The sequence below is a fragment of the Hyperoodon ampullatus genome, assembly GCF_949752795.1.
Source record: "Hyperoodon ampullatus genome assembly, chromosome: 13".
NCBI lineage: Eukaryota > Metazoa > Chordata > Mammalia > Artiodactyla > Ziphiidae > Hyperoodon > Hyperoodon ampullatus.
In genome coordinates this window covers 29,546,927-29,560,587 of record NC_136926.1, presented here as the reverse complement: position 1 = coordinate 29,560,587, position 13,661 = coordinate 29,546,927, and the positions used below count along the sequence as shown (strand labels likewise).

Below are 13,661 nucleotides of genomic sequence, written 5' to 3'. Positions count from 1 at the left end.
GTCCGAGCAGCGAGCGCCGAGCTCGCGCCATGAGGGAGATCGTGCACATCCAAGCGGGCCAGTGCGGGAACCAGATCGGCACCAAGGTGGGCGCGGGCCGGGCCGGGCTCCCTGCGGGTGGGCGGCCCGCCCCTCCCTAATCCCTCGGGCCGGGGCAGCACGGGAGGACCGGCGCGGCCGAGGGGGACGTCACAGCGGGACCCGGCCCCGCTCCCCGTCCCCGCGGCCCCGGAGCTACCGCTGGCAGCTCAGGCGCGCCTGGAATTCTGCGGCCGCTCCCCGCGCGCCGGCCCTAGGGGAGCCGCGGGTGCCAGGGCCCCGGGCTGACCGTCTGTCCTCCGCCCCGCCCTTTGCAAGTTTTGGGAAGTGATCAGCGACGAACATGGCATCGACCCTGCTGGAGGCTACGTGGGTGACTCGACGCTCCAACTGGAGAGGATCAACGTCTACTACAATGAGTCATCGTGTGAGTGGCGCGGCGCGACCCCGCCCTTCCCCCCATCCCCGGCCATCCCTCTCTGGGACCCCGGCATCGCCCTGTGGGACCCCGGCCATGCTCCCCCTCCTCAACCCGCGGGGCCGCCCGGCGCGTGGGTGGTTCACTCTGTGGGTGGTTCTGGAAAAATCCTCCCAGATGTAGCCGGATGCCCGGCTCCTCCCTCGCTCCCGCTGGGGCGGGAAATCCGACGTCGGTTGATTTCAAACAGCATCTCGTCCTCCCCGGCGGGTCCGAGCTCTTGAAGCGGACCCGTTGCTGCTGTGAAATCAGCTTAATGGGTCATGTCCGGCTCTTATTAAAATTTATTTTATCTTCTAAAATTTTATTTCTTAATGAAGGTTTTTGGTTAAAACTTTGAAAAACACTACCTCAAATGATTTTTCTGGCCCTTTGCAGACCTCCAAAAAGACTTTACATCCCCTGGAAGCTGCAACTGCAGAAAGAGAGGGTCGTTGTCTGGTGGAGTTTAGTAAAAATTCCGGGTTGTGGTTTATCCAAGTTTGAGAATAGTATCACCCGTGTCCTGGGTAGCTACATCTATATGGTGGTTACATTATACTTTATTTTTGTAACAATGTTTATTATAAAAGTGATACATGCCCTTCGCAAGACAACACAAAACTAAGACATTGAAAGAACACCCAGGCAGTGACAGGAGCTGCCCTTCCATACACGTGTCCCCGGCCCCAGAGATAATCACGCTCTGTCTTTGGAGTTACTGCTGCTTGTCCACATGAGAGCTGGGAAGAAGAGGACACATAAATTACTGGATTTTAAAAAGGTCTGGAACAGCAGGACATGGATGGTGAGATTCCTGGATGGAACTGAGAAGAGGGCAATATACATGGCACTTGCTGGTCACCCTCAGGCCTAGCCTGGTGACATTCTTTCTTCAGCCTGGGTGTGTGCGTAGCAGGATGGGTTGTAGAGCAGTTCCCAATGCAGTCCTAGTGACCCCACCCTCATGGGGACAGTTTCTTGCCCAGTTGGTGTGAGGGTGTGCTTACAGATGAAACGGCACACGGCCACACTTGTCCATAAATGAGACAGTCTCCCGGGAAACAGCTGTGGACGCACCTGGAACAGGTGCTCAGACTCGCTCGTGGGTTCACGTGCGTGTGAGGGAGGGAGGTGCCAAAGTGTCCCAGCAGCTCAGCCACTCGCTGCAGCAAGTACGATTTCCGTGGAGCTAAAAAGTAGAACTGCCCATGGGTGAGAACTGGAAAATACAGGCGGCAGGAGGTCGGGAGACCTCGTTTCTCGTCCTGCCTTTTCCAGGAACTTCCTGTGCCCTGTGCCGGGCTGGCTTCCTCATCCGGACAAGTCCTCGGTGGACTGTGTTCTCTGCGGCTCCCCTCCCCCAGGGCTGAGATTCTGTGACTCTAAGAAAGCCCGCTCTGTACATCCCAGGCGGCTGTGCTGGTGGGACTTGCTCCTGGTAAGTCCATTGCCTTAGAAACCAGAGATTGACCCTTGTGGGTGGGCTCTGTTCTCTTCCAGCTCAGAAGTATGTGCCCAGGGCCGCCCTGGTGGACTTGGAGCCGGGCACCATGGACAGTGTGCGGTCTGGGCCTTTCGGGCAGCTCTTCCGGCCTGACAACTTCATCTTCGGTAGGTTCCATCTTTCCTGCTTTCTTCTTCCTCTTTTTTATTTTTTAAACATCCAGCTAATTTGGGTGCAAGATTAAAAACATCACGTGGTGTAGAAAAGCTTAGAATGGAAATCAGCAGTCCCCAGCCCCATCATAGGCAGCCTCTTTAAGAAAAGTACCCTCTGGGCTTCCCTGGTGGCGCAGTGGTTGAGAGTCTGCCTGCCGATGCAGGGGACACGGGGTTCGTGCCCCGGTCCGGGAAGATCCCACATGCCGCGGAGCGGCTGGGCCCATGAACCATGGCCGCTGAGCCTGCGCGTCCGGAGCCTGTGCTCCACAACGGGAGAGGCCACAACAGAGAGAGGCCCGCGTACCGAAAAAAAAAAAAAAAAAAGAAAAGTACCCTCTTGGGGAAAAGTAACCTTTGATTCTCTAAATGAAATGCTTACTGGTGATAGTTCTTGATTTTGAAAATTTTTAGACATTAACTTCTTTTTCCCTCTCATAAATGACTATCCTAATATGATAATAATAATTTGTCTTTGGTTTTTATGTTGCTCATCTTTTAACTTCAGTGTGTTTATATTTCTTCTTCCATCATCTATAGACAGTTGTTCTGCTTTCTTTCCGAAGGTTGGTGCCATATGAATTTATTAGTTTTATTGGATTTGGGCAAATCTTCCTTCCTCCTTCCTCCACCAAGAAAATGATGGCAGTGCCTGTTCCTCTGCAAACTCCTAAAGAAAATTATATAAAATTAAACGAAGTGGCACTGTTAGTGTGACCAGCCTCTTTCACCTTGGAGCCATGGTTTTGGGAGTCAAGGCTACTTCAAAGTGTACAAGAGGAGGCAGAATCTTGGAAGATTTTATTGGTACATGAATTGATTCCCTTGTATTAGAATCAGGCAGTGACCTGTTACAAAGGTACAGCAAGGTACCTTCAGCGAGGCACATGTTCACAAAGTTTATGAGTCCTCTTGGTATCATCCCCTTCCCCATCACAATAACAACCTACACAAGCAATGGGACAGGCGAAGCTTCTGATAATTTGTTCAAGGGTTTTTGTCACCTTTGATATTTCAAATAGACCAGGGCGAAGGTCTCTGGTGCCCCTTTTATTACATCAAAAAATCTAAATTACCAGTATTTTTAGAGTCTACAAATGGGGACATTTATATTCTTTACCTTTTGCTGAACTAGACTTTTCATAATCGTTCTCAAGGAAAGATGCTTCAAGATCCTACCATCCAATATGGTAGCCACTAGCTACATGTGGCTATTTAAATTTAATTAAAGTTAAATAAAATCAGTCTACTTCCTCAGTTGTACTCGACATACCCAGTGCTCAAGAGCCAAGTGTGGCTAGTGGCTACCATATTGGACAGTGCACAGATAGAACAGTCCCATCACTGCAGAAAGTTGTATCAGACAGCAGTGCTCACAGCCTTAGTAGAGATATTCTACCAAATTAGGGGAACGAAGATGGTACTGATGTGAAATAGCTTTAATAGAAAATTTTAAAAGTTGACACTATTTTTAACTAAGAAAATAACATGTTTGCCATGGGGCATGGAGAGGACCCAGAATGTCTGAACGCACTGTGGTGTGCTGTTAGGCTCAACAATTGTTTTTAAGTCATTCTCCAGTTAATAAAAGAGGCCAAGTTGCCTGTGAATGGAGATGGATCACCCCCATTGCCTTCAGAGTTGGTGAATTAAAAAAAGTGTCATTCCATTTTCAGATATAGTTTGAAGTAGTTTAAAAAAAAACACTGACTTGAAGTTAAGTGTAATTTTAAAAGTAGAAGTTCTCTGTATTTGAGTTTTAAACATGAATATGCTTTAGAAAACCCCAGCTTTTTCTTAACAAACTGCTCGTTGCATAGCAGTCATGCCTATTAGTGGGAGAGTTTTGTGGGACAAAGCGAAGCACCAGGAAGGTTGACCTTAGGCCTCTCTGTACGTGTAACTTTCTCTTCCAGATTCAGGGCTGGAGGGGAGTCCGGGAGCACGTAGCCCTAAGCTTTACCCCACACCCCTTGTGAGCTGGAGGTGAACCAGGGGTGGGCTCTGAGGCCCCTGGGATCTGTTGCAGTTTTGTGTTCTACAATCTGGAGCCACTGGTTAATGTCCCAACCTCTATTGCAGAAGATGTTCAACTCCTGACCCCCAAATATTTAACTGGGAACGTCTGTTGCTATGAGACAGTGGCAAAATATTTTCAGAAGCCTCCAGCTTCCTTCTTTTATTGATGGCCGAGAAAACCTCATGGCTGATCATGCTGTAAACACCGAGGAAGCCAAGTGGATGGTGTGAGCTGGAGGGAGGGGAGGGTCAAGGCCAAGGGGCTTCACTGGCTGTGGCTGCCTGTCGCGGGTGTCCCCACTGCCCTCTGGTCATTGGTTTCCGCTGTTTAGTGAAATCATTCTTAGTCCCTCGGGGCAGCTGAAGGTGCATCTGCTCTTCACCAAGCTCCAGGCGGGAGGCTGGCCTGGCGCATTCTGGATTGGTGGGGAGGTGCGAGAGTCGTGGGGGCCTAGGAAGGATGTGATGGTTTTCCAGCCTCATACGAGAAGGCAGCCAGCCAGGTTTCACCGTACAGGGAGTCTGTGTTCCTGAGCGAGAATGCAGTTACCTCCTGGGGGGGAAACGCCCCAAGGGCCGTGGCAGGACTCAAGGCCGCCCCTCTGGAGTCTGTCCATCTCTGCCCCCGGCTTGACGGCCTCGGTGATGTCACCAGTCCTCTGCTCATAGATATTTAGCTCTTGACCTTTTCACTATTACAAACTACTCCCTGGTGAGTCTCTGTCCCCATGTCATTCTGCACGTTTTGGGTAGACTCGCTGAGTCAATGGGACCAACTTTGATCCTTGTCGCTGACTTGCCCCCTGTGGAGGCCCATCCTCCTCATGCCCCCAGTGGCTCCAGCGTGTGTGGGAGGGCCTTGCCCCAGACCCCCGTCAGCACAGTGTTACCAAGCTTTTGAGCTCTGTCAGCTTCATGGAGGGTAATCGAATCTCCTTATTTAGTTTGCATTTCCCTCATGAGGAGTATGCCATGGGTTTGTTACTTGCACTTCCCTCCCTGCGATCTGTGCTTATATCTTTGCCATCTTCCTAAAGGCTATCGTTGTCCTTATGGATTTGTAGGACTTGTTTAGATGCTTCCGAAGGGATTCCCTTGGTATAAGATACGAATCACTTATAGTCAGTACATCTTAAACTTACTGAAGAATCACAGAATTTCGGTGGTTCTTCTTTTACAGACTTGCACTTTACACCACAGGGCTTAGCACTGATAAATGCTGTGCAAGATCCAAAGACATTTGAGTTAAGACTCCTTCCCCATGTGTGAGGCCGCCCCCTGGGGTAACTGCAGAATCCAGGGGTGTCCGAGAACAGGCCCCGCCCCCAAGCGCCCAGAGCCTGCCTTCTGCTGTGGTGCTAGGCGGGTCTCCAGGGGCAGCCCCGGCTGTGTCACTGCCACAGCTCAGTTTCCCCCATCGGTGCACAGGGGTGGCGGTGAATTGTTACCACCAGTGGGTGTAGACAGAAATCAAGGGAATGTCTTTGGCGTAAGGGGGTCTTTACGGCATGTGCCAGCAGTGCCTAGGCCCCTCTGCTCCTCTTGTTTTCTGAGTCCACCTGATGCAGCTGAATCCCCTGCCTGCTCCACCTTCAGCAGTGGGACCACCGTGGTCTCTTTTGTTCAATATGTAGGGAAAGTTTGATAAGGGGGCTGATGGATTTATTTTTAAATTTTTTATAATGCATGATTCTTTTCAAAACCAAATTTGATATACCCAAACTGAAGAAATACAATGCCTTTAAATAGCCTTCCTTGCTTCCTCAACAGCTGACCATTTTAGCCGCACCTTACACTGCCTAATTACCAGTTAATGAGAAATGTCAATGCCTTGTCTTTTTAATTTATCTTTAAATCTCTGCATCATTTACTTTGGTTTTACTGCTTTTTGTAATTTACCTTACAGTGTGCTCTAGAATTCAGTTCTCAGTGGTTTCTCTAATATTCCTTAAAATGCATATTAACATATTGATTTGAGTTGCAAATTAAAGTCATGTTTTTCTGACAGAAAGTAAGTCCAGTCTACAGAATCGCTCTGATAATGAGGGCTGCCTTTGCCAGTTAGGTTACATGGCCAATAGTTTTTACAACCTGAATAAGCTAAATCTGCAACCTAAAAATTTTGACAAAAATATATTTAAAACATTTCGTTAAAAAACATATTTGCAAAGTTGTGTTGGAATTAAGATTTCAAATTTTCCAACCCTTTCTAAGTATACTGGACCACACAAAGAGCCTTTCATTGAAAGAGCATTAGGTAAGTCTTGGTGCAAAGCCTTTTGGACCAACAGAAGGAAAGTGTGATTGATGCAAGTCAGGTGTTTCCAATTCTCCTTTCCACAAAATTGAGTTTGGGGCTGAAAGATGATTAAAAATACTTTTTTTTCTTTTTGGCCGTGCCACGTGGCATGTGGGATAGCCAGGGAAGTCCCTAAAAATACTTTCTGATGATAGATCACTATTTGATTTTTGGCATTTAACTCTGAAGATCAAATAATTCAATGACATTGTTAGAATACAATTGATTCCATTTACATATTTATGTGAACAAGACTTCTCAGTATTTATATATGTAAAAACAAAGAGAAAGGAATAAAATGGATGTCAAGTACTTCCCTGGTGGTCCAGTGGTTAACACTCTGCACTTCCACTGCAGGGGGCACGGGTTCGATCCCTGGTCAGGGAAGATCCCACATGTGGTGTGGTGTGGTGTCGCCAAAAAAAAAAAAAAAAAGGATGCCAAACCTTGTCTCATTCTGGCAATATCTGATGTTCACACTTGGATAAATGAACTAATTGAAAAGAATACAGTTATTGACATTTTAAACACCTTGTGATCATAGGAATTTTTTTAAAAAAATCAGTTTCAACTTAGGATTTATTCCTGTTTTTTGTTGTTGTTGTAGTTGTTTTTTGGCCACGCCACGCAGCTTGTGGGATCTTAGTTCCCCGACCAGGGATCAAACCCTGGCTACGGCAGTGAATCTGCCAAGCCCTAACCACTGGACCACCAGGGAATTCCCTATTCCTGATTTTTACATGGACTCTGTGGGATACATTTAATAGAATGATGTAACATGTTTGTTTTCAAAAGGGAATATTTATAGTACCTTGGAAATGAAAATATCATTTGCAACTATTTGAATTTGAACTATTTGAATTTGTGAAGACGTTAGATGTTAGCTTAATGTTGGGGTATGTAGTTTTTAAATATTTTCAGGGCTACAGAGCAGTGGTGTCTGAAGAGCACTGCATTACAGGAAATGTGCAGTGTCCAGAAAAGCAAAAACGAAAATAAGTTCCTCCTGGTCCTCTTTGCCAGATCTTTTTAAGTGCATCCATTCAAACAAACACAGGCCTGCGTATACAGCTTGGAAAAAATGCTTTGTCTACTGATGAAACTTCCATTTTATAACAAAGTGAACTGAAAGTTAGGATTTTAAATTGAACAGCCAACCTTTCAGATTAAAAATTTCTTCCATAAAATAGAAATAAGCATGTTGGGGGAAATGCACCATTGTTTAAAACAAACAAAAACCCCAAAACAGGCTAACGAGAAGGTCTCTTTCTAGTTACTTGAGCTCCTTGGAAAAAATACAAAGCCTTTCACACGTGTTAATCTTACCACGACTGACTGGAAGCAATTTGAGGGCAGGAATGACTTCCTGTGCTGGGTGTTTAATTACAGGTGCAAAATAGTGGGTGCTCAGAAACTTGCAACCGTAATTCTGGATGATGAACGAGAAGCCCCGTTAACGTGAGAGAGTATTACTGTTTCGAAAAGAAAGTATTTGTGCGTAGTACAAAATTCAGAGAGCCCAAAGGAGAGGGGAAAGCAATTTGTTTTTTAATGTATACTTTCTGTTTTCTTTGTCTTTTACCTTGTGGGAGAATTATCTACTTAAAAACAAGAATGGGGGGCTTCCCTGGTGGCGCAGTGGTTGAGAGTCCGCCTGCCGATGCAGGGGACGCGGGTTCGTGCCCCGGTCCGTGAAGATCCCACATGCCATGGAGCGGCTGGGCCCGTGAGCCATGGCCGCTGAGCCTGTGCGTCCAGAGCCTGTGCTCCGCAACGAGAGAGGCCACAACAGTGAGAGGCCCGCGTATCGCAAAAAAAACAAAAAAACGAAAAAAACAAAAAAACAAAACAATTCCAAGAATGGAATTACCAGGTCAGAACACGCGTACATCTTAAAACTGGCGGATTTTCCTTGTCTGAAGCAGCTGCCTGCCCTCCCGCGCTCCTGCAGTGCTGGGGGACCGGGGCCCACCCCTCACTCTATTATCTAATCATTTCCTAACACATTTTAAATGTACTAACGGCCCCGCGCAGCTCCCCCAGCCCCATAGCCCTGTTTGAAACGTGTCCCCTCTCTTGCTTGACTCCAGGACAGACCGGCGCCGGGAACAACTGGGCCAAAGGCCACTACACGGAGGGCGCCGAGCTGGTGGACTCGGTCCTGGACGTGGTGCGGAAGGAGTGCGAGCACTGCGACTGCCTGCAGGGCTTCCAGCTGACCCACTCGCTGGGTGGCGGCACCGGTTCTGGGATGGGCACTCTCCTCATCAGCAAGATCCGCGAGGAGTACCCCGACCGCATCATGAACACCTTCAGCGTGATGCCCTCTCCCAAGGTGTCGGACACGGTGGTGGAGCCCTACAACGCCACCCTCTCCGTGCACCAGCTGGTGGAGAACACGGACGAGACCTACTGCATCGACAACGAGGCCCTGTACGACATCTGCTTCCGCACCCTGAAACTGACCACGCCCACCTACGGGGACCTCAACCACCTGGTGTCGGCCACCATGAGCGGGGTCACCACCTCCCTGCGCTTCCCAGGCCAGCTCAACGCTGACTTGCGCAAGCTGGCCGTGAACATGGTGCCCTTCCCACGCCTGCACTTCTTCATGCCCGGCTTTGCCCCACTCACCGCCCGTGGCAGCCAGCAGTACCGGGCGCTGACGGTGCCCGAGCTCACCCAGCAGATGTTTGATGCCAAGAATATGATGGCGGCCTGTGACCCCCGCCACGGCCGCTACCTGACCGTGGCCGCCGTGTTCCGGGGCCCCATGTCCATGAAGGAGGTGGATGAGCAGATGCTGGCCATCCAGAACAAAAACAGCAGCTACTTCGTGGAGTGGATCCCCAACAACGTGAAGGTGGCCGTGTGCGACATCCCGCCGCGTGGCCTAAAGATGGCCGCCACCTTCATTGGCAACAGCACGGCCATCCAGGAGCTGTTCAAGCGCATCTCGGAGCAGTTCTCGGCCATGTTCCGGCGCAAGGCCTTCCTGCACTGGTTCACGGGTGAGGGCATGGACGAGATGGAGTTCACTGAGGCCGAGAGCAACATGAACGACCTGGTGTCCGAGTACCAGCAGTACCAGGACGCCACGGCCGACGAGGGTGAGGAAGCTTTTGAGGACGACGAGGAGGAGGTCAACGAATAGAGGCGCGTCCCTGCCTTGGACGCCACGGCTCAGAGGTCCTTCCTCCAACCCTGGTGAGTCTCCTGGCCGCCGAGGGGAGCCCTGGTCTGAGTGTGTGGGGACGGGCCCCTCGCAGAGGCAGCGAGACTGTCCTGTCCGTCATCTGAGATGAAGGACATCAGAAGAGCGGGGACTGGCATCCCTACCCAAACATCAGACCAGAGAGGACTTGAAAGAACTCATGGGCCATAAATAAAGGGCTAAATAAATAAACCTCACCTTCTCTTAAGTGTTCAACCATGTCTGGGAATTAGGGGGTTAGAAACGGTGTGTTTCATCCTGTGATGACACCTGGAGCCGCAAGGTGCTCCCTCTTACTGGACGTGCAGCTCTGAACTCGGGAACAACCTGGTCACAATAAACCCTAAGTGCCCCTCTGTCTCTCCAGCCTCTGCTTCCCCGACAGCACCCGCCCCTTCCTGGGGTGCAGCCCTGACAGCCCACTCCACGCAGGGAGGGGCTTCTCTTCCGTTGGAGGCTCTCGGGCAGCCCCGAGATTCTTTAATTGGTGGCTATGGAAAGCAGCGCACCCCCAAATAAAAGCCCTTGTCCCCATTTGTACGTCCCCAGCACTTATGCCCCCATGAATCTTTCCTGCGTCCGGCCCTACGCTAGTCCGCCCAGCCTCCCCTAACAACCTGGCTGAGATTTGGAGGAGCCACAGAAAATGACCCTCAGGCTTCCAGCCAAAGCTGGGGACACACAAGCTCAAGGTGGGTGCGGGGCCAGGTGGCGGCTCTGGGAGCTGCTGTGCTTCCTTCTGGGGGTGCAGGGCCAGCAGGCAGGCCCCGCACAGGGCACAGGATCCCGCGCCCCACCCCACCTCACGGTGTCCGCTCCCTAAGATGCCTTTTAGGCTCAGCCTCCACGGGGCGAGCAGGCTCGCTTCCCAGGTTCTGGCTTCTTCCCCTGGAGGGCTCTGTGAGCCCAGCTGCTTCAGCCCAGGGAACACGAGCGTGTCACTGCAGGTGGAAGCATTTTAATGCTAGTGCTGGACCCCCTGCCCAGCCTCCCCACCCTTCGTGGGTCCCTGAGGAACTACTGAGCTGAGCCCCTGCCCCACGGTGGCCCTCTGTAATTCTGTGTCCGCTGCGCCTTGGACAAAGTGACCCACAAAACATGCAACATGGCTTGAACCGAGGTGAGATCCTGTTTTTGCAAAAATCTAACCATTTTGTGAGACTACGGTGAAAATCTCTCACCGCCCCCATCTATGCTGGACCCTCACTAGGTCTGACGGGTCTTGGAGGAGAGACGGGTGCCCTGAGCGCCTGCTGGAGGCCAAACCCGAGTCAGGCCCCGACACACTCATGTTCCGCGGGTGTAGAGAGGAGCCGCACTGAGACTGCAGCGGCCACTCCAGGCCCCACTGGCCGCCAGCCATGCAGGACCTCATACAGCAGCGCAGGGGAGATGTGGGTCACCACCCAAGCGCCATCAGGCCTGACTCACGACTGGCACCACCCAAGAGGCTCAGCAGGGGTGGCGCACGCTGGCCTCCTCCCTGCAGGGCTGTCCTCCTCACCTCACAGCCTCACTCAACAAGCGCCCAGAGCATCCCGTAAGGAAGGGAAGGGAGGCTGTGATCGGTACCCCTGCAGCCCCAGCTCCCAGGATGCTGTGATGCTGTTAGTGCTTCTGTGGCCTGGCGAGCTGGAGTATGGAAGAGCGGTCCCAGGATGGGCAGGGGGGCAGGGGCCACCTGGGCCACCTGCCACCCCATCGGTCCAGTGCTCCTCCAGGACGCCAGCCGGTTCTGTGCCTGAAGTCTGACAAGTCACGTCCCACAACACATCTGCGTCAAGAACACACAAGTAAGTTGGAGTAACGCTGAAGGAGACAGCTAAAGAGTATTAAAAATGCAGAAATATGTGGTGCCTCCAAGTCCAAATAATGGCATTTGAAGACCTACATCTTCTTTGGGCCACCTTCTGGTGAGTTCTGACCTAGGTCTGCGGCACTGTGGACTCTGGCTTTTCTGGAACCACAATAGCACATCACTCCCTTCTAACAGTAACAGTGACCTCGCGGAAGGCGCAAGGCTTCCCAGCCCAGTGGCAGTGCCCTGCAGTCCAGCCTGCCAGCCCGCAGTCCAGCAGTGGTTATACATCCGCTGCAGACCCACACGTGGGACCAAGGCCCAGTCGTGGTCGGCCGAGTGAGGATGTGCTATCACGGGCTCACTGACTCACTCGGGCCAACACACTTCACACCCCGAGTTCATCCTCCGGGATGAACAAACCTAGACTTCCTGAGCATCTCATGGGAGCTGAAGAGAACCGCAAACCTGAGACCCTAAACAGTGACGTCATTCAATTCCTTCCCGTTACGTTTTCTGAGAAGAAGTAGCCCAAGCATAATCAGCGACACTGTATGTTCAGGAGGAAAAAAGTGCAGTGTTTACACTTTATTTTTGACATAAAGAAGCCGTATTTACACAATACATTCATATTTTTAAGTATGTTACAGCTCTCTGTAGAAAACCATTCCATCACAAAACAGCAACTTGTGACCCGGATTCCATCTTTAAAATATTAAATCAAATGAAAATATTCCTAATTTCATAGCCCATCACAGAGGGAGACTCTGAAGGGAGGTGGGAGTGAAGAGCAGGTGACAGCGAGAGGACCCCCACCTGACGGGGACAGAGACCGGGAGAGCCCGAGGCTGGGGCACGTGCCCTCCCCCGCAACCTGGGTGACTCCCAAGGCCGCGGACGAAGCACCCCACTTCCCACTGTGTCATCAGGCCGAGCGCGGCTCTGAAGGCACAGCTCTGGCTACGCGGGGCCAGCGCCCTGGACCTGGCTGGCGGCCTTCTCGCCCGAGGGCTCCCCTGAGCCCTCCCGTTCCCTGTTCCAGTCCTTTAGGCCCTCAGGCAGCGAGGTGTCCTCGTCCAGGCTGCCGGTGCCTTCCACAAATTCCTCATACGTAGACTTTTCTGCAAACGGTCTGGGGCCCAGGAGTTCCACCATGTCGTTCTTGTCTAACACTTCTTTCTCCAGCAGGAGCAGAGCAACCTGCAATGTGAACACCTGTGGTTAAACAGTCACCCAGCAACGTCTCTCCAATTTCATTACCTCCTACTTACAGTCAACCCCCTGCCAAAAAACAGTTTAGGACCACTGAAAAGAGATATTCACGGTCATGTCACTTTAGAATAAGATGGGCAGAAGTCCTGGAAAAACACGTGTCCCCATGAAGGGCGTGGCTGCACAGTGTGGTACATCCACGTGGCCTGTGACTGTGCCCTGGACTTAGTGGGGGAGCTCTGTCCCTGACGCCGCAGAAGGACATCCTCGGGGAGGAGAGCCAGACGCAGTGTCCCTGGGCCCCACCTGCTTCCAAAGAGGGGAGGAGCTCCCTCTGGCTTACGGAGCAGAAAGAAATCCTGGCAGGAAGTGTGAGGAAGTGATGCAAGTGACTGGAGGTGGGGGTGGGGGAAAGGGTGGAAACTGGGAAATTTTAAAAGGTGGTCGACAAAAATAAAGACAAGTGAGGCAGAGACACAACATGAAGCAGGAGATTAATGTGAAAATACGCATCTCAAAGTTCTGGTCTCTGTGTGGCTGAACCACAAGACTGACATGACACACAGCCACAGAAAAAGGGACCCCTGCCAACTACGAGTGGGGAGGTGAGGGACGGTGTCAGGAGGACAGGAGACAGGGTCACGTTAGACCCGCTCACGGTTACCACTGCCTTTCTACTTCTGCTGCCACCACAGCACCATCTCAGGAAGTTAAAACACACCCACGGCTGCTTCTGCACTGGCCTCTGACTGTCCCCCTGGAGATGGCACCCTGCTGCCACTCTACTTTTTTTAAGTTTTGGTATCGTTTTTCTTTAAAGATTTATTTTTATTTATTTATTTTGGCTGCGCCGGGTCTTAGTTGTAATGTGCGGACTCTTAGTTGCGGCATGCGAGATCTAGTTCCCCTATCAGGGATCAAACCTAGGCCCCCTGCGTTGGGAGCACAGAGTCTTAACCAC

At 51.1% G+C, this 13,661-nt stretch overlaps 2 protein-coding genes across 3 annotated transcripts in view; one reads left to right on the top strand and one right to left on the bottom strand.

The window, feature by feature from the left end:
- On the top strand, positions 1-9,882 carry TUBB6 (tubulin beta 6 class V). 2 transcript variants are annotated; one of them, XM_079717137.1, is made up of 4 exons: positions 1-86; positions 358-466; positions 2,000-2,110; positions 8,567-9,882. In XM_079717137.1, exons 1-4 carry the CDS (start codon positions 30-32, stop codon positions 9,628-9,630), a joined length of 1,341 nt encoding a protein of 446 aa, XP_079573263.1. In that variant the 5' UTR covers positions 1-29; the 3' UTR covers positions 9,631-9,882. The 2 variants fall into 2 exon arrangements, with proteins under 2 accessions (XP_079573263.1, XP_079573262.1); XM_079717136.1 differs by lacking the exons at positions 1-86; positions 358-466; positions 2,000-2,110 and adding an exon at positions 7,669-8,349.
- Positions 9,883-12,045: 2,163 nt separating this feature from the next.
- Positions 12,046-13,661, bottom strand: part of AFG3L2 (AFG3 like matrix AAA peptidase subunit 2) — a 28,040-nt gene continuing 26,424 nt past the window's right edge. Inside the window, exon 17 of the mRNA XM_079717080.1 lies at positions 12,046-12,688. Coding sequence (XP_079573206.1) covers positions 12,449-12,688 — 240 coding nt within the window. The 3' untranslated portion in view covers positions 12,046-12,448. The remainder of the gene's footprint in view (positions 12,689-13,661) is intronic.